At 40.6% G+C, this 19,681-nt stretch overlaps 1 protein-coding gene across 1 annotated transcript; it reads left to right on the top strand.

Annotated features, from left to right (window-relative positions):
• The first annotated feature begins 1,654 nt into the window (after positions 1 to 1,654).
• On the top strand, positions 1,655 to 19,416 carry LOC132480707 (zinc finger protein 883-like). Its single transcript, XM_060085091.1, has 9 exons — positions 1,655 to 1,669; positions 1,787 to 2,027; positions 4,125 to 4,133; positions 9,796 to 9,888; positions 10,587 to 11,178; positions 11,257 to 11,934; positions 12,103 to 12,228; positions 19,104 to 19,161; positions 19,273 to 19,416. Exons 1-9 carry the CDS (start codon positions 1,655 to 1,657, stop codon positions 19,414 to 19,416), a joined length of 1,956 nt encoding a protein of 651 aa, XP_059941074.1.
• Positions 19,417 to 19,681: the final 265 nt, after the last annotated feature.

The raw sequence follows: 19,681 nt of genomic DNA on the forward strand, positions 1-19,681 counted from the left end.
GATACCACAGACAGTACCCCCAAATGAAAACTCCATTATCATCATGTGAAAATTAATAAACAGAAACCTCATTTAAAATGAAGTTGGTAGGCTGGACTCCACCAAACGTTTGTTGTGAGAAGTACCCTAGGGCAGAAGAAACAGTTTTCCTTTAGTTGGTATTCCTTTTGTGTAGCTCCTTTGGAAAACAGTCTTACAGTTCCCCAAACAGTAAACATATTTACCATATGATCCAGCAATTTCACTCCAGGTTTATATCCAAGAGAAATAAAAGCATATGTCCACACAAGAACTTGTACACGAATGTTTACAGCAGCATTATTTATAATAGCCAAAAGTGGAAACAACTCAAATATCCATCAACTGATGAAGGGAAAAATAAAATGTGCTACATCCATACAACAGAATACTATTCAGATATAAAAAGGAATGAAGTACTGACACATGCTACAACATGGATGAACCTTGAAAGCATTATGCTAAGTGAAAGAAGCCAGTTACAAAGACTACATATGATATGACTGAACTTATGTCCAGAATAGGTAAATCTATAGAGACAGATAGTAAATTAGTGGTTGCTTAGACATGGGGAGAATGGAAGTTGAATTGATAGTTATAAATATCCACAATATGATTAAGAAAAAGATAACCAACCTAAAACAGAAAAAATAATACCAGTAAATAAACAATTAATAAAATAAGAAGTAAAAATAAAATAATATTTTTAGTCGCCCTTAGGTTGGGCAAAATTAAAAAGTTGATGAGGTGGTTAGAAAATAGGCACTCTGATAGAATTAGCCCTTTTCCCCCATATATAAAATGAGGGTAATATTTATGTCCCCCATCAATGGCTTTCAGAATATTAAGCAAGATAATGCCATTATTATGCGTGAACATGTCCCCTATTCAAAAAAAATGTATACACTTAATAAAAACTATTACTTTACTTTTCAGTTGGAGTTCTTGGAAGAAGCTGGATAGCAGCCAGTAAAGTGTATTCACTAACAAAACATGTTTGGACAACAATCTGGAAAAATCTATCCAATTAAAAATTTTCCTTCTCTTTGACTCAACAATTCCAATTCTAATAATTTCTTCATGAGAAAAAGTATATGAAAACATCTGAATTGACAGAAAGCCTGCACAGAAATTTCTACCAACAATTTCTGGTCTTCCACCAGAAATTTCACCACCTTCCACCTCAGTCAGAAACATAACCCCTCCCTCACTATTAGCTCCACCCTCTCTACAGCCCTCTCACCTTTCACCCTGGAGGTGTCACCAAACTTCCACCACCAATTTTGGCTGAAGAAGATCTTTTCCTTCAACTAAATTTGTTTACTCTGTGCCCACAGTGAGGCATGCTACCTTCCTCTACCACCTTGGCTTCTCCAGACCCTAAACCCTTCTTCAGAAGCATTCCTGGAAGTCGCTCCACCTGCTCCCAACTCCCTAAAGGAAGACTCCTTTTCCCTTACGGATTTGAGCACCTTTTTCAGCATGGCTGCGCCCGCTCTGATGTTATGTAGCTTCGTAAGGTACCAGTTGCAAAGCGGAGGCAGACATCTTTGGGCTTGGGGCGCCTTCCCGGGAAGAGACCTGAATCCGGTGGAGATGGGCTAGAGCATGCGTATTACCCTTTGCGACGCTAGCGATGGACATAACGCAGGCAAGTTTTGTGGGGCAGGAAAAGTGGTTGTACGGCTGGTTTTCCAAGATGGCGGGTCCCACATAAATCAGCTAACAGGGCGCCGCCATACTCTATCATAGTGTCTTTGTCTAAAAGACGCGAAAGCTAAACGGACTCTTGGTCGGTGGAAGGACGCCCCGGGGTGATGGTTGGCAGCCTGCAGATTCGGGTGCTACAGAGGATAAACTTGACCTGCGAGGTGGAACAGCCGGGTTTGTGAATCTGAAGAAAGTAATGGACTGTGCCTATTTGTACCCACCCAGCTGGCGCGCGAAGGATCTATTAAGGGGTCTCAGTTTCGCGTTCTGGGAGCAGAATCAGGTTGAGCTTTGTGGAGGTAGGGGAGGGATACGGGGAGTCTGTGCGGGGAGCAAGACCTTGTAGGGCAGGGGATGCATTCCGTTACTGAGGGAGCAGGATGGTCGGAAATGGGGCAGCCCTGGGGATGGTCAGAGTATTGGAGTAGCATGCAGAAAGATTGGGATGGCTTGGGGTTATCATTTATAGGAGAGGTCAGTGACTGGGCGGTCTTGGAGGCAAATCAGTGTTTGGCATGATTTAGGGTGTGGGCTAGTGATTGGGATGCACTTAGGGGACAAGTCTGTGATTGGGGCATCTTTCGGGGGAAGGTTGATTGGGGGTGAATGACAAGTCAGTGATCGGGTATTCCTTGAAGGAAGTCAGGAATTGGGGTGTCTTTGAGTGTGTCAGAGCCTGAAAAGGTCTTCTGGGGGAAGATCAGTTCTTAGGACAGCCTTAGAGGGATGTCAGCGATTGGAGCATCCCAGGAGGGTCAGTGACTGGGGAATGTTTGGTACATAAGTCAGTGATTGGGACGTCTTTGGGAAGGTTCACTAATGGGAGTGTCCATGAGGGGAGGTCAGTGATTGTGACATACTTGGTTGGCAGTTCAACGTGTTTGATGTCCTTGGCTTAGTGAGTGTTTGCGATGTACTTAGGGGAGGGGGTCGGTGATTGGGGTATCCTTCCCCAAATCACCCCAAGGCCAGTGAATGGGGTGGCCTTGTGGGGAGGTTAGTGCTTGGGGCAGCTTTGTTTCTTGTCTTTGAGGGTCTCCAGTGGTCACTGAGAGTCATGGGGATCTGGGTGTTTGGGTCTGGATAGGCTAATGATAATCTGTTAGAAGTCATGAACTATGAAGTAGCCATGTGGCCCATATTTTGGGTATGATGTCGTTAGGCATTGTTACCTGAGAGATTTATGGGAGTTGAAGCTTGAGCAGTCTCTGCATTTTACAGGGCTTTGGGGGTTTTAAAGCCCATTGACTTCTCATAGACTACATTAGTGCCTTCTTCAAAACCTGCTTTCCAACATCCTCTGTCCTCTAAATCAGGGGTCTCCAACCCCCGGGGCCTCACAGCAGGAGATGAGAGGCGGGCAAGCGAGCGAAGCTTCATCGGCTGCTCCCCATCGCTCGCATTACCGCCTGAACCACACACCCCTTCCGTGGAAAAACTGTCTTCCAGGAAACCGGTCCCTCGTGCCAAAAAGGTTGGGGACCGCTGCTCTAAATCACCTCATCCTCTCACTGTCTCCACGATGCTTTGTAATGGCCAAGATCTAAATAAAATCTAAGGTAAAATGCTTTTATGAAACATGTGGTATCTGGCCCTCTAGTTTTCAAATTTACCGCATATTTCTCTGGGATCCTCCCTTTTTGGACCTTCTGATGCATGAGAGGACATTCCCACATCCAAAATCTTGATAGCCAGAAATACACGTTGTTAACATTTTGATATGTTTCCTTTTCCAAACTTTTCTGTGACTCATTTTATTACAAAGATGTGATAACACTGCATAAATGGCTTGTAACTTGCCTTTTTAAAGAAACTTAACCTTCAAAAACGAAAGTTAGCCTTATACGATAACATTGTTCCAGATTACTGACTTTTGGTACAAAGTCTTATTGATAGCTGCACAGTAGTCTATAATGTGGATCTCGTTGCAATGTTGACTGAAGTTATATTAAATCTTTGCAATAATTTGGATAGACGTGACTTTAAGATATTCATATAGGTCTGGACATTGCTCGTTAAGTTTATTCCTAGATCTTATCTATGTTTGCTGCCGTTGCAAATAGCTTCTCTTTCCCTTTAACTTTTTTTTTTTTTAATATTTATTTATTTATTTGGCTATGCCAGGTCTTAGCTGCGGCGTGCGGGATCTTTTTAAGTTGCGGCATGCAAGCTCTTAGTTGCAGCATGCAGGATCTAGTTCCCTGACCAGGGATTGAACCCGGTCCCCCTGCATTGGGAGCGTGGAGTCAACCGCTGGACCACCAGGCAAGTCGCTTCCTTGAACTTTTAATTGTTTTTATTTTATAGGTATAAAAGTAAATGATTAAAAAATTGTTCTTTTTCATTTCCTTACTGAACTCTTATTATTACTAATGTGTTTAAATTGATTCTTATAGGTTTTCCAGGTAAGCAGTCAGCTACAGTTAAGTTTAACTCAGAGAAAAGAATAGGGACTTTGGATTTCGGCAGACCTAGGTTTTTCTCCATATTCTGCCACTTACTATGTGAACTTGGGCATTTCTCAACCTGTTATTCTTTTCCCATTTGTTTAAAGAAAAAAATCAGTACTAACTATTCATATACTTAGAGTACCTAGCACACAGTAAGTACCCAAGACACGTTTTAGCAAGCAGTATTCCAGTATATATATACCATTTCTCTGGATTTTAGGCTTTAAAATTTTTTTTTAAAAAAATTTCTTTATATAATGGTCCTTCTCTAAATGTAGATCTAGTTTTGAATAGTTTTAGCACAATTACATAATTTAATGAAGATAGCTTTGTTGGTGGTGTTTCTTTATTATAAAATAGTTAATGTTTGTTGTAAAATAAACCATCAAATAATATGTTACTTTTTTCTTTATCACGTTAACCTACCACCTGAAGAAAACATAATTAAATTTTAGATTTTTATATGTGTGTGTATATCTAAAATACACACACACATACAAATAAGGACTCACAAACTCAGAAAAATATTATGCTCCCAGTTATAGTTTATTACAGCAGTGAATTTCTGTAATCCCCCAGGTCTTGGCTTCCTGGGATGAAGTAGTTCCAATGAAGGAAGGAACTGAAGGTACCAAGATCAACATTACATCCTTCACCAGAGACTCTGTACTGGAGCTTCAGGGAAGAGGCCAGAATCAACAATAGAGCAGATATTAGAGTTGCTGGCTGTTCCTAAGGGCTCCAGAAAATGTCCAAGTCCCAGGTGAGTTTTTTTTTTTTTTTTGTATATTTATTTTCCATTTGGCTTTCCAGTGGATTTTAGGAGGTTAAATACATATATTTAAAATATATGTTTATTCAATATTTACGAAGACTACACTATACCAGATCAGCATGAAAAGATAAATGTCAGAATTCAGGAAAAAGTACTGAGACAAAAGATCAACTTCACAGTAAGGACGCAATGAGAATATGTAAGTCATATGTTTATACAAAGTGTTTAAAGTTAGAACATAGATTATAGCCTGTGAGGCTCTAAATATTTAATAAAATTGAGCACAAACTTGTCTCTAATATCCTCTGTTCCAGTTATCTATTGCTGCCTAACAAGCCACCCCAAAGGCTAGTGGTAAACGTTTATTTTGATCATCCTCATGGATTCAGTGGGTCAAAAAGTGAGACAGGACCCTATGGTGATGGCTTTATGTTTCTGGGCTACAAAGACCATCCTCAGGTTCAGTGATTTACTAGAAGAACTCAACAGTACTCAGCAATGCAGTTATACTCACAGTTATGGATTATTACAACAAAAGGATACAGATTAAAATCACCAACAGAGGAAGGTGCACAAGACCAGGTCCAGGAGACACCAGGCAGAAGCTTCCAGTTGTTCCCTCTCAGATGGAGTCATTTGGACAATGTTTTATTTTCCCAGCTATGATTTGTAACAACACATATTGGGTATTGCTAATTAGTGTCTAGGTTCTTTATATGAGGTTGGTTACATAGACAAGGCTGACCACATGAATGTCTGACCTTAGTGTCCAGCCCTTTCAGAAGTCAAGTTGCTACAGTGTGGCCCAAGGCCTCCACCATAAATCACATTGATAGCAATAGACTATTTGGTGTGGCCCAATGCTCCCGTGTAAACAAAGATATTTCAAGGGCTCAGAGGTTACTTCCCATAAACTGGCAAGAGCCAGACCTTTCTTTGGCATGTGCAGGATATGGACAATCCAGACTTTCTGTGCTAATCCTTTACTGTACAGCTTGTCTTACACACCATGATGTCTGGAACTTTAGCTGGGAAGACTCAAAAAGTTGGAGACTGGAATCATCTGGAGGCTTCTTCATTGCCATGTCTGTTTTCCAGGATCACATGACTCAAAAGCTAGGCTTAGCTGAGGCTTTTGACCAGAGCACTTATGCATGGTCTCTCCATGTGGCTTGGACTTCTCACAGTATGATGCTGTATCCTGCGAGAAACAGACTGAAGCTACACTGCCTCTTCTGCCTTACCCTTGGAAGTTAGCATTGTCATTCTGTTACAGTCTATTGGTTAAGAGCAAGTCACTAAGACCAGCTAGATTCAAGGGGAAGGGAATAGGCTCCCCCTCTTTTTTTTTTTTTTTTTTTTTTGCGTGATGCGGGCTTCTCACGGCTGTGGCCTCTCTTGTTGCGGAGCACAGGCTCTGGACGCGCAGGCTCAACAGCCATGGCTCATGGGCCCAGCTGCTCCGCGGCATGTGGGATCCTCCCAGACTGGGGCATGAACCCGCGTCCCCTGCATTTGCAGGCAGACTCTCAACCACTGCGCCACCAGGGAAGCCCGGCTCCCCCTCTTGATGGGAGTGGCAGAAGGTTTTTTGGGATGGGAGATAAACTATTGTGGCCTTCTTTGGGAAATATAATTTACTACATGGCCATAATGAAAAAATTGTTGGTGATTTGTTTTGCCTTAAGGAGAAATCTCTTCTAGGAAAGTGAAATAGTTCATGTCCCTTAAGTAGGAAGAAATTTCTTTGATGGGTCATTATTTTGATCATATAGTGCTCAGTGTCTTCAGTGCAAGCCACTGATAAAGTGGTAAGTTTCATTTGGTTAATTCTCAGCAGTCCTCAGATAAGCCAGTGGTGTCCTGCCAAAGCCCAAATCAGAGTGATCAGGGTGCTTCAGGGTTTCAAAACAGTGTAGCCCAAATCCATGGCCTCCTGGTGGCCCAGGGTGAAACCTAGATTATCAAGAAGAATGGATGGATTCTGTGACTATCAAATGGTCTTCCACTAACAGTCCTCAAAATTCAGTTTTTTAATTTAAATCAGTGGTTCCCATCTGGGGATGATTTTGTCCCCCCAGGGCACATTTGAGAATGTCTGGAGACATTTTTGATTGTCATGACTGGGGAGGGATATTAATGGGATCTATTAGATAGAGGCCAGGGACACTGCTAAACATCCTACAATGCACAAAGCCTCCACAAAAAAAAAAAAAAAAAAAAAAAGTCTCTATAGCAGAGGGTTATCCAACCCCTAATGTCAATAGTGCCAAGGTTAAGAAATCCCAGTCTAGGGCTTCCCTGGTGGCACAGTGGTTGAGAGTCCACCTGCCGATGCAGGGGACGCAGGTTCGTGCCCCTGTCCGGGAAGATCCCACATGCCACAGAGCGGCTAGGCCCGTGAGCCATGGCCGCTGGGCCCGCGTGTCCGGAGCCTGTGCTCCGCAATGGGAGAGGCCACAACAGTGAGAGGCCCGCGTACCGCAAAAACAAACAAACAAACAAACAAACAAGAAATCCCTGTCTATATTAATTAACAAACAGTTCCAAGTTACCTTTACTAGCAAAGTCTTAGAATATTCCCATCATGATCTCTTCACACCCAAAAATGTAGTGTAACTCTCAGTTCATAGTTAATACTTAACCTCTTTCTTTTAAAAATATCCAATATTAGTGAAGCTTAAAATATTCTCAGTGTCAAAGTTTCAAATAGTCTAGAAGTTTATAGAGCTAAACCCTTATGTCCTCCATCAGTCCTTTTTCTCTACCACCAAGATAAATAATCCAAAAACGTTTATGTGTATTATTCTGACTTCCCATGTCACTAGTTACATATGTAAATGTGAATTCATATGAGTTTGAGTTGAGGTCCCTGGCTCACCCTCAAGCTCAATGATTCTCTAGAAGAACTCACTGGACTCAAGAAAGCAGTTATACTCACAGTTATGGATTATTAAAGTGAAAAGATGCAGATTAAAATCAGCAAAGGCAAAAGATACACAGAGGCAGGAGCTTCCAGGTTTGGAATTTTTAAAATACAATACAAGTGAACTTACTTACAAAACAGAAAGACTCACAGACATAGAAAAGAAAGTTAGGGTTACCAAAGGGGAAAAAGGGGGGGCAGGGATAAATTAGGAGTTTAGGGTTAAAATATACACACTACTATATAGAAAATAGATAACCAACAAGGACCTACTGTATACTACAGAGAACTATATTCAATAACTTGTAATAACCTATAATGGAAAAGAATCTAAAAAAGAATATATATATGTATATATGTACACACATACATATATATTTTTAACTGAATTACTTTGCTGTACACCTGAAACTGACACAGCACTGTAAATCAACTATATATCAAAACAAAAAAAACAAAGAGCACTGATATAGTGTAGCCCAAGACCTCAGGAATATAAAAACATTCATCAGGCTGGATATTTCAGGGGTTCAAAGTTATCTCCCAGGAGCAAATCAAGGACAGGCCTTTCTTTGGAATGTACAGGGCTTGGGCAACCCAGGTCTGCTTTACTACACAGTACCTAAATATACATATTGTGATAATTAAGGTTACAGTTTATATACTTTCTTTTAACATATATACACTTAACCACTTATTTGGAAGTCTCTCCATTATCAGCATATAACTAACAAATAATAATAAGTGTAAAATGTTTTGAGTGCACCACCTGGAAGTCTCTCCATTATCAGCATATAACTAACAAATAATAATAAGTGAAAAATGTTTTGAGTGCACCACCTGCTCTAAATTCAGTCATTGAATTTCACAACTTAGGAGGAAATGTATTTTCAGTGTTTTGAATGCTCATGGTTTCATTGTGCTATCATTCGTGTTACTTCTTTCTGGAATGCCATGCCACCTCTTCCCTCTGCAATTTGCCATAAAACATAGACTTGATCTCATAAGAATTAGTTCCAGATTCACCTCTGTGAAGTTTACCCTTTATAATTTTTCTCCTCCCCATTGATGCCCACATGGTATATATTTACATATACTTATTTGACATGTATAAATCTATTGTTCTTTTGTGCACTTACATCTCTCTCTTTGCAAGCTAGTGTGTTCCTTCAGGGTAGAAGTGAGTCTTATTTACAAAGGAATGCCTGATATACTGTCTGACATATAGGTGTATACACGCAGGTTTTGTGTTTTCTAGATTAAAGGACTTAAGCATGTTCTCTATTCTACTCCTTTTTGGTGAATGGATGAACATGTGAGTCAGTGAATGATTAGATGGAAGCACAAAGATAGGATATTTTAAGTAAAAAATTGGTTTTCCTACAAAGTATAATGAAAAACTAGTTACATAGAAAGCGGTCAAATAGCTTAATAAGAAATTCCTATTTATCTTCCTAGTGTGAACCAGTGATGACCCCTTTAGGATGAATAGGAATGTTCTATTACAGGGCTCACTGTCATTCAAGGATGTGGCTGTGGTTTTCACCTGGGAGGAATGGCAGCTACTGGACCATGTTCAGAAGAACCTGTATCAAGATGTGATGTTGGAAAATTATATCAACTTAGTATCAGTGGGTAAGGAGAGAGTTCCCTGGGTAATGTAGGCAACGGATTGCCTTTTCTTTCTCAGGGATGAAAGGGGTGGAGGCTTACAACTGCCTTACTTTTTTAGACTTGAGTTTCATACATCATAGATTTCAGTACCTTGTGGCCTCTAACAGTATTTTTCACTTCCAAAGCAAAAGTCCTTTACTTGGCAAAGATGCAATTTGTTAAGCCCCTTAAATGTAACCTTTCCCAGTTTATAGAGGGCTTGTATTTGGGTCCATGGGTCCTCTGTAATTCCCCTTGAGTAGGGTATCAAGTTACCAAAGCAGATGCATTCTACCGGTTGGAACAAGAAACACCATGGATAATAGAGGAAGAAAGCCAGAGTCAGATTCATCCAGGTGAGTGAAAAAACAGCCCTGTGGGATAAAAGGAAGTTAAAATCCTAGTTGGCCAGAAAGAGGGAGGTACCTCTGAAATGTCTGGAGAAATCCTGAAAATTTTAAGCTCTGAATGTGACTCAGAACAGCTGACGTGAGCTCCCATATACATAAACATTGACTCCACGTTTTTTTTTTCGGCTGCACTGCGCAGCTTATGGGATCTTAGTTCCCTGACCAGGGATCGAACCCGGGCCCTCGGCAGTGAAAGCGCCATGACTCCACTTTCTAATCTCTCCATATTAGTTTTCTTTTGCCTGGTTTTAAAAAGCACATTTCCTTGTTTTAGATATTCTGATCAGATCCCTCTCTAGTCCATCTTGGAACTTGCTCTCCTAAATAATCTTTCTCACTGTTATCCTCAGTTTACCTGCCTTCTCCTGTCTCTACCTCCCTAATCCATGGTTATAGCTCTCTTCTTATATACTCAAGCATTCATAAATTCTCCCTTCTTCCCATTCTGTGTATCTCTCATGCCTCTTGTAGTTTATTCCTTCTTTTCTTTTTTCTTTTTCATTTTCTTTATCACCTTTTGCTTATAAATGTCACAGACTTTGGGTATATACCCACAGTCTCCTTTCCTCTTCTCTCTTTGGCCTTTGCTGAGATTCTACTCCTTCTATTACATGGTCATTATGGATTCATTGCTCTGTTTCTAGAAGACACCTGGCAAGTTGATAATCATAGAGACTGGCACAAAGGAAACCATGGCAACCTAGAAACTATGGAGAGTTACCACAAAGATGATGCATTTGGAAAAATATCTTCTCTGAGCTTAAACCTTGATATCTCCTTAGCACAAAGATCTCATACACTTGACATACTTGGGAAACATTTGAAACCTAATCTAGAGTGTATTACTCAGAATAAGAGCTATGCAAGAAATGAAGTTGGATTTAATCAATATGACAAATTATTTCTTTACACTAAGCATGAGAAAATTCATACTGGACAAAAATACAATGAATATAATGAACATATGAAAGTTTTCAGCCATAAGTCACAGCTTATTAAATATTGGAAAACTCAAACAGCAGAGAAACACTGTAACTGCAGTGACTGTGGGAAAGCCTTTTCTCAGAAGTCGGACCTCATTAAGCATCAGAGAACACACACAGGAGAGAAATCCTTTGGATGCAGTAGATGTCAGAAAGCCTTCAGGCGGAAGTCCCATCTCATTTTACACCAGAGAACCCATACAGGAGAGAAACACTATGAGTGCAACAAATGCGGGAAAGCCTTTACTGATAAGTCATGCCTTAATAAACATCAGAGAACTCACACAAGAGGGAAACGGTTTGAGTGTCACGTATGTCTGAAAGGCTTCAGCGATAAGTCACAACTCACTTTACATCAAAGAACTCACACAGAAGAGAAACCCTACAGATGTGAAGAATGTCAGAAAAGCTTCAGCAATAAGTCACAGCTCATTATTCATCAGAGATCTCACACAGGAGAGAAACCCTATGGTTGCAGTGAGTGTGGGAAAACATTTCCCCTTAAGTTTAGCCTCATTTTACATCAAAAAACACATACAGGGGAAAAACCTTATGGATGCAGTGAATGTGGGAAAGCCTTCATCCAGAGATCTGAGCTCATTAGACATCAGAGAACTCACACAGGAGAGAAACCATATAATTGCAGTGACTGTGGAAAAGGCTTTAGTGTAAAGTCACTCCTCAATACTCACTTGAGAACTCACACAGGAGAGAAGCCCTACGGATGCAGTGAATGTGGAAAAACATTCTCCATCAAATTTAGTCTCATCCTACACCAAAGAACTCATACAGGTGAGAAACCCTATGAATGCAGTCAGTGTCAGAAAGCTTTCACCCAAAAGTCACATCTCACTATTCATCAGAGGTCTCACACTGGAGAGAAACCTTATGAGTGCAGTGAATGCCACAAAGCTTTCAGCCGGAAGTCATATCTCCTTATTCATCAGAGAATTCACTCGGGAGAGAAACCTTATGAATGCCATGAATGTGGGAAAGCTTTCTGTCACAAGTTTAGCCTCATCATTCATAAGAGAATCCATACAGGAGAGAAACCCTATGGATGCAGTGAATGTGGGAAAACTTTCCCTATAAAGTTTAGCCTTGTTTTACATCAGAAAACACATACAGGAGAAAAACCCCATGAATGCAGTGAATGTCAGAAATCTTTTGCCCAGAGGTCACATCTTATTATACATCAAAGAACTCACACAGGTGAGAAACCTTATGGATGCAGTGAGTGTTGGAAAACTTTCTCCCACAAGTTCAGCCTCATTTTACATCAGAAAACTCATAGAGAGCAATTGTGAAGAAAGTAGATATCCAAAAGTTGTCACTGAAAGGAAATAGCTCCTTACACTCCAGAGTTTACATAGGAGTGAAACCTTAAGACTGCAGCAGGTGTGGACCTGTTTTCTTTTCAGAATCACAACTTATTACTTATCAGAGAGCGGTACTGCATAGAATGCCAGACAGGAGGAAATACCTTTCCCGATGAATGTCAATTGAATGTAGCCCAGAGAGAATAAATAGGAACTTCTGCGTATGTTTCAATCGTGGGGATGTTGTTGGTATGAAATTCAGCTACATTGGTATCAGAGAATTGACATTCAGGGGAAAAGTCTATACTTTAAAGAATCTTGGAATCATGCTTTCATGGGTATCATTTTATGAGGGAATTAATTTTCTGTAACTGTGACATAATAAACAGCACTATAGAAAGTATTAAATATGTAAATAAATACAGTAGTCAGAAAACAAAGCAAAAGTTGTATCAGAACCATGTGAGAATATGTAAGTGTTTTGTACCTATTTTTATTATAAAATGATTGTTTGTATTTGGGAATTGCGTGTGTTAGCCTAACAGTTGTGACTCCCTAGTCCACGCGCTTAAATGTCATAAAACTTTACCATAGAATATCTGCACTGAGTCTTTGTATCATTACAATTCTACATAAATTGTAACTGAACTACATGGTTCATTATTTTAGTAAAAAATCTTAAGGGCTTCCCTGGTGGCACAGTGGTTAAGAATCCGCCTGCCAATGCAAGGGACATGGGTTCGAGCTCTGGCCCGGGAAGATCCCACATGCCGCGGAGCAACTAAGCCCGTGCGCCACAACTACTGAGCCTGCGCTCTAGAGCCCACAAGCCACAACTACTGAGCCCATGTGCCACAACTACTGAAGCCTGCGCACCTAGAGCCCATACTCCACAACAAGAGAAGCCACTGTAATGAGAAGCCTGCGCACCTCAACGAAGAGTAGCCCCCGCTCACCCCAACTAGAGAAAGCCTGCACGCAGCAACAAAGACCCAACTCAGCCAAAAATAAAAAATAAAAAAATCTTAAACCTGAATATCTCACCACCTCTACCACGCCCCACTGTATGCTGGTATTAATAAGTGGGCCTGGAAATTTTTGAGTCTCTCTTGAGTGAAACTTTTTTTCATCAATTCTAAGATGGAAAATTTTTCCCACGTATTAATAACTCTGAAGTTAAAATACAGCATACAGTTGAAGGCTTGACATATTTATTTATTTATTTATTTGGGAAGTTAACATTTTTAGTTTTACTGCTGCTTTTTCCATTATAAACTACATCAAAGTGTGAATGGGGCTGAGGCCACAACATTGATTTTTTTTTTACAATTCCATTATTTTATTTAGGTTTCTTTAAGGAATTTTTGTATTAATATTTTACACATCTTAAATTTTATAGTATATATATAGGAACATATTTATAGAAATATATAGAAATAGAAAATATGTAACCTGGAGGGACAATTCTGAAACACCAGATCCTAAATGATACAAGGCCATTTGTGGACAACAGTCTCACCTGCTATTTTTCTGGTTACCAATTCTGATGTGTTGCAGAGCGGGAGGGGGTTTCCCTATGCCACTAAGAAATTCTTAGACCCCAGCTGTCCTACAATTCAAATCAATTCTGACCTCTCTACCCAGAGATAGCATCAGATTCCATAGGTTAAGGGCTCAGTCTTATATGGCTGTCCTCCTCTCCACTTCAGAGGATAGCAAGTCCTGTGCTCCTCACCAACAGGTTACAAATTGGAGGTTTCGATGACTCCCTCCACAGATTCAATAATTTGCTAGAGAGGCTCACAGAACCCACAGAAACATTTCACTTACTGGATTATTGGTCTATTATAAAAGGGTATAACTCAGGAACAGCTAGATACAAGAGAGGCATAGGACAAAGTATGGGGAAAGGGTGCAGAGCTTCCATGCTCTGCCTAAAATGTGACGCTTCCTGAACCTCCACATGATCACCAACCCAGAAGCTCTCCAAATCCCATTCATTTGGAGGCTTTGTTACATAGGCATGACTGATTAAATCATTGGCCACTGGCTATTTTTTTTTTTTACAGTGTGATGTCAACATGTTTATCTGAAAAATAAATATACATATAATATATAAATTCATACAATCTGAGTAACTACTGCAGAGTATTTTTGTCATTGCAGTTGAACCATCAGAAGATACTCCTATGAAAAACTTTAACTCCAAACCATATTTTTGACAGTGTAATGATCCACAGTTTTGTACATTTTAGAGTTCACTATGTTTGATGGCAACTAAGCTGAAAAAATATGCTAATTTTTCCTGCTTATCACCATCATGTGCAAATTACACATATTCTTGATGAACGCAAATGTTACTAAATTCTGCATGTAAAGGATATTTAAGTTTTGATGGTTTCACTGATTCTTTTGCCAGTATACCTCCACAAATTACATACTGCATACCCAGAACCCACAAAATAAAATTCAAAATTTCTAGAATCCAATCAAAGATTACCAAGCCTACAAAAAACAGGAAACTATGATCTAAACTGAGGAGAAAAATCTATCAGAGTTGACACAAATGTTAGCATTAATAGACAAGGACATTAAAAGAGTTACAACTGTAATCCATAAATTTAAAAAGTTAAGTAGAAACATAGAAGATATTTTTAAAAACCCAAACTGAATCTTTTTTTTTCTCCACAACTCACACACACACTGTATTTTATTTTTACAAGAGATAAATAAACTGACACCAAGCATTGCAAATGGATGACCACAACAAAAGCAACAATGATTGCAATTACCAACACGAAACACAATCATACTATGTCATAATATTGACATTCAGTCCAGGAATCCTCCACTGTAACAGCTCCTTTACTTTGCAGTGAAAATTGATTTGTGTATTTTTTGCCTCTGAGTCCTTGTGGGATTTTTAAAAAATTTTTATTCAAACAGAAAGTCACAAAAATTATAATCATCCTCATCAGTTCACTCAGTCCCATGTAATTAATTTTTTTTTCATCTTGATCTTTTGTTAGCACTTTTATGAATTCATCAGTTTTCCATTAGAGTTCTGAAAATGCTTATTCATTCAGTTCAGCAGTATAGTCAGTTACCAGAAACCTGTACTTGTCAGAGTCTTTTCCATGAATTCCTTGAAGATGAAACCCCTTTATAGGAACATTTTTGCAAAAGCATCAGAGTACACCCAGAACTGTCTGTAAATGACAAAAGACTTAAAAATGACCATGGTTAAAGATTTGATGAAAGTTCATAATAATGCAATTGACAAGGAAATTTAGTTATTTCTGAGATATACATTTTAAAGTAATAACTAGAATTATGACTTATAACATTATACCAGAACATTTAAGATTTTTAGAAATTTCATGTAATGTCTGAAACATTTATATTAACATATTTCCATACAAATAACCCAAAGAAAGCTTAGTATTAGTTGTTTTTCTTTTTTGTTGTTTGTTTTTTTATACTGCAGGTTCTTTTTTTTTTTTTTTTTTGCTGTACGCGGGCCTCTCACTGCTGTGGCCTCTCCCGTTGCGGAGCACAGGCTCCGGACACACAGGCCCCGCAGCCATGGCTCGCGGGCCCAGCCGCTCCGCGGCATGTGGGATCCTCCGGGATCGGGGCACGAACCCGTGTCCCCTGCATCGGCAGGCGGACTCTCAACCACTGCGCCACCAGGGAGGCCCTATACTGCAGGTTCTTATTAGTCAACTTTTTTTTTTTTTTTTTTTTTTTTTTTTTTTTTTGCGGTACACGGGCCTCTCACTGTTGTGGCCTCTCCGGTTGCGGAGCACAGGCTCCAGACGCGCAGGCTCAGCGGCCATGGCTCACGGGCCCAGCCGCTCTGCGGCATGTGGGATCTTCCCGGACCGGGGCACGAACCCGTGTCCCCTGAATCGGCAGGCGGACTCTCAACCACTGCGCCACCAGGGAAGCCCAGTCATCAATTTTATACACATTAGTGTATACATGGGCTTGACATATTTAAATGGAGAACTTGGTACATAAAATAGTAGTGTATCATACAACCGAAGTTATCTTAGATTGGATGAAATACAGTAGAAGTCATCATCTTTATAATTTTCTTTCTTCTAAAACAGCCACATATTTAGGGTTTGAAGATGATGACTGTTCACAGGTTTTATACCCCCTTTGAGTTCTAAACAGTTTGAGAGAAAGTCCCCGGTATCAGAAGATAAAATTAAATATTAGCTTGAGTCCTGGTATTGCTTGATTGGATAACGTGTTTTGTTCCTATGGTCAAATAAAATGGTCTCCTACTTCCCCCATACTGCACAAGTGTACTTCCTTTTGAAAGAGCATAAGCCAAACTTTAGATATGTTTTTATTAATCCCTTTCTAGAATGTAACTGCAAAGTCTCAAATTATTTTCTGAAATGGGGATTAAACTCAAGTTACAACGAGCTTGATTTTAACTTTACAAGATTTGGTTTCCTTTTAAGCATAACATTTTACATTAAAATAAAACACAGACATCAACAACAGTAAGAACAAGCTGCAGACTGGAAGCATATATCGCAACACTTAACTGAAAAAGACGAAAACTTAGACTGTAAAAAGAGCTCTTATGAATCTGGGGATGCAGAAAAATTAGGATCACTAAGACAGAGAGTCTCAACATCCAGTTTGACAAGGGTTAAGTTGTAATCCACTGCAGTTGCTTATCAATAGTGCACTCTGAGAGGAATTTAAATAGAAAACAGAATGAGGCACTCTGAGCTTAGAATGTACATGAATAGGCAAGCCCCATAGGTAGTTAGATGAATATCTCAGGAAGAATTTTAATGACACTGGATTCTCACATCTTCCCATACAGAGATAAGCCCTAAAAAGATTAACGTGAGACATTTTTTTCTTTATGATTAGCAGTAAATCTTTTACCAAGATGTATGCCTGACTGCATGTAGTTCCTAGCCAAAAATCATATATAAAAGGGCTTCTCCCCTACCTCTTCAGAGCGATTTCCTCAAAGCTAATGTCACCACAAAACTGGGTTCACCTCTTGGTGACTGTCGAGCCAACAGGCACAACCAAGCCAAAGATGGGGAGAAGGAAGGATATATTACTTGCAGTAAGTAAGAAGAACACCAGGGATCTTTTCCAAAGCAGTGTCTCCCAGGAACAGCAAAACTGGGGAAGTTTTAAGCTAAGGGTACATGCATATTCAAGAAGGGGCTTGAGCAGAGGAGAATTCAGCATAAAACTGGGGCAAAAGTTGGCAGTGTCCAAACTTTAGTTGACTGAAGTCAGGAGAGTCAAGATCATCATTTTCTCCTCTACCTAAGTGAGGGCCTTAGTTCCTGTGCAACTCAAAGATACATTATTATGTATATCCCTTGAGGAGGAACTAAGACTCTGCTTTATCCCTGCACTATTGTTTGACTGCCTTTTCTCTGTTCCTGCATTCCTCTGTTCCCTTAAGGTCACTGATTACTGAGACCTGTTCAAGAGCAAGAATTATGGCTAGGCTTAGATGACAAAATGGCTTAGGCCAAAACGGGTCCTCTCATGTCAAGAAAGCCATTCCTGGTTCTCTGTCTCCAAGGACCCCCTAACCTATATGCTTATACTAACTGAGTGGCTGCCTCCCGGGCTATGATCCTCAGCAAGAACCTTAGAACTCACAACTCTTATGTTGTGTGTCTTTCTTTAAGTCAACAAATCAATAAGAAAATGACAACAGAGTAAAAATCAATAGGCAAATATCCATAGAAGAGGTGATTCTGATAGCCAATTAACATGAAAAGACACTAAACTTCACTTTTAATTGGAAGCAGGCCAATTTGTGAAGGGCTGGTTCTCAGATTTTATTTCTTTCAACTTAGAAAAAAATTATAGCAATTCTTTCCTGATAGGATAGTTTTAATAGCTTTTGGGGACATAGCTGTAAAGTTACCGTTGACCGACTTATATGTCTTAAAAGTTTGTAAGGAATAGTTGATTTGTCTCTGCCTTAGTGAAACAGGAGGGAAGCGGGTAGGGCACAGCCATTGAAAGAATGACACCGCCATTGAGGATACGATATAAACTGGTTAGAACTTGCTAGGCCCAAGATTTGACTTCCCATAGACCTTGAGCCTCATTATACACTCACTGTAATACATTAACATGCTAAATGACACACCCACCAGTGCCATGACAGTTCCAAGCCTGACCAAGAAGAGCAAAAGATTCCTGGACACCGCCCTGTTATCTCACCACCAATCAGGAGAAAGTCACACATCCTGCAGCCCTCACCCCAAATTTTGCCTTTAAAAACCCTTCCCCCAAAACCATCAGGGAGCTCGGGTTTTTTGAGCACGAGCCACGCATTCTCCGTCCTTGGCCCTGCAATAAACCTCTCTCTGCTCCAAAGTCCAACATTTTGGTTTGCTTAGCACACGAATTTGTGTTCAACAACAATTTCTTCAAAAAATATTGGCACTGCATTGCTGATGCTCTGACAGCATCACAGTAGCTTTTGTATCCACTTATTTCATAGACCACAATTTCAAATTTCAACGCTTGGTGTTTTCCGAACTGGCCTGAAACAAAAGACAACCTCGACAATGAATTCACACTTCGACCCGCACTCACCTGCTAAATTTAACCTCACAAGCTGAGATGCAGGGACTGGTCATGGGCCCTTCTATTACCCAAGCTTGGCGGGCCATCCCCCTGTTCACTTTGAGGGGAGAGGGGTCGTGTTCTCCGCTGTACGGACACCTGAAATTCCTCTGACATGGCCGCGCTCATTGGGCCGTTTCTTTCTTGACCGCTGAAGTGGACGGCGCCCGCGCCATGTTTGCCTTGTATGAGCTTGAGCCTCTGAAACTCTATGCAGCTTGTGCAGTGTTGTTCGCAACTCTTCCAGCCTCGCCGCACAGGGGATGAAGTATCCGGTGAGGGAACAGTTCAGGGGCCTTTTACTGGTCTCGAGCCTTCCGCGTTCGTGGCGCAGAAACAGCCATCTCTGTTCTGCATGATAAATACTCAAAGATGGCTGCCCCCAGGGAGGCGAGGCGCAGACGGCGCGGACACATTACCCTCTAAGGAGAAGCTGGAAGTCTAATTGTCCGTGCTGCGTAGAAAAGTTTCAGTCCCTCATCGGCCGCCGTAGTCTGTTGCCGAAGCTGGCTTTAGAGAACTTGAAATGAAAGGATTCACAAGTGTAGCCGCTAGGAGATCGGAGTGGGATCAAGAGGAAATCAGGTCAGTGTGTCTCTCTCCGTGGGATAGGTTAAGGGGTGAGAGAGGATCTGTGGGCGTCCGTGTAGGTAGGAGCCGCAGAGTCCGCGGGGAGAGCTGGTGGTCTGGCACCCTGGGTCTGAAGTTGGGATGCCTTTGCTGTCGGGCATGGGGGAGCTCTCGTGGTCGTGCATTAAAGGTCCATCGAAATCAAAGACTCAGAGACCTGAGGTC

The sequence above is a fragment of the Mesoplodon densirostris genome, chromosome 19 (assembly GCF_025265405.1).
Source record: "Mesoplodon densirostris isolate mMesDen1 chromosome 19, mMesDen1 primary haplotype, whole genome shotgun sequence".
Classification (NCBI taxonomy): domain Eukaryota; kingdom Metazoa; phylum Chordata; class Mammalia; order Artiodactyla; family Ziphiidae; genus Mesoplodon; species Mesoplodon densirostris.

What these genes read in the sequence shown, in the direction of transcription:
- LOC132480707 (XM_060085091.1), top strand. An exon ending in GGGAAAGCTTTCTGTCACAA is followed by an intron (nt 11,935 to 12,102) that starts GTTTAGCCTCAT and finishes TTTTGCCCAGAG; the next exon opens with GTCACATCTTATTATACATC. An exon ending in CACAGGGGATGAAGTATCCG is followed by an intron (nt 19,162 to 19,272) that starts GTGAGGGAACAG and finishes GGCTGCCCCCAG; the next exon opens with GGAGGCGAGGCGCAGACGGC.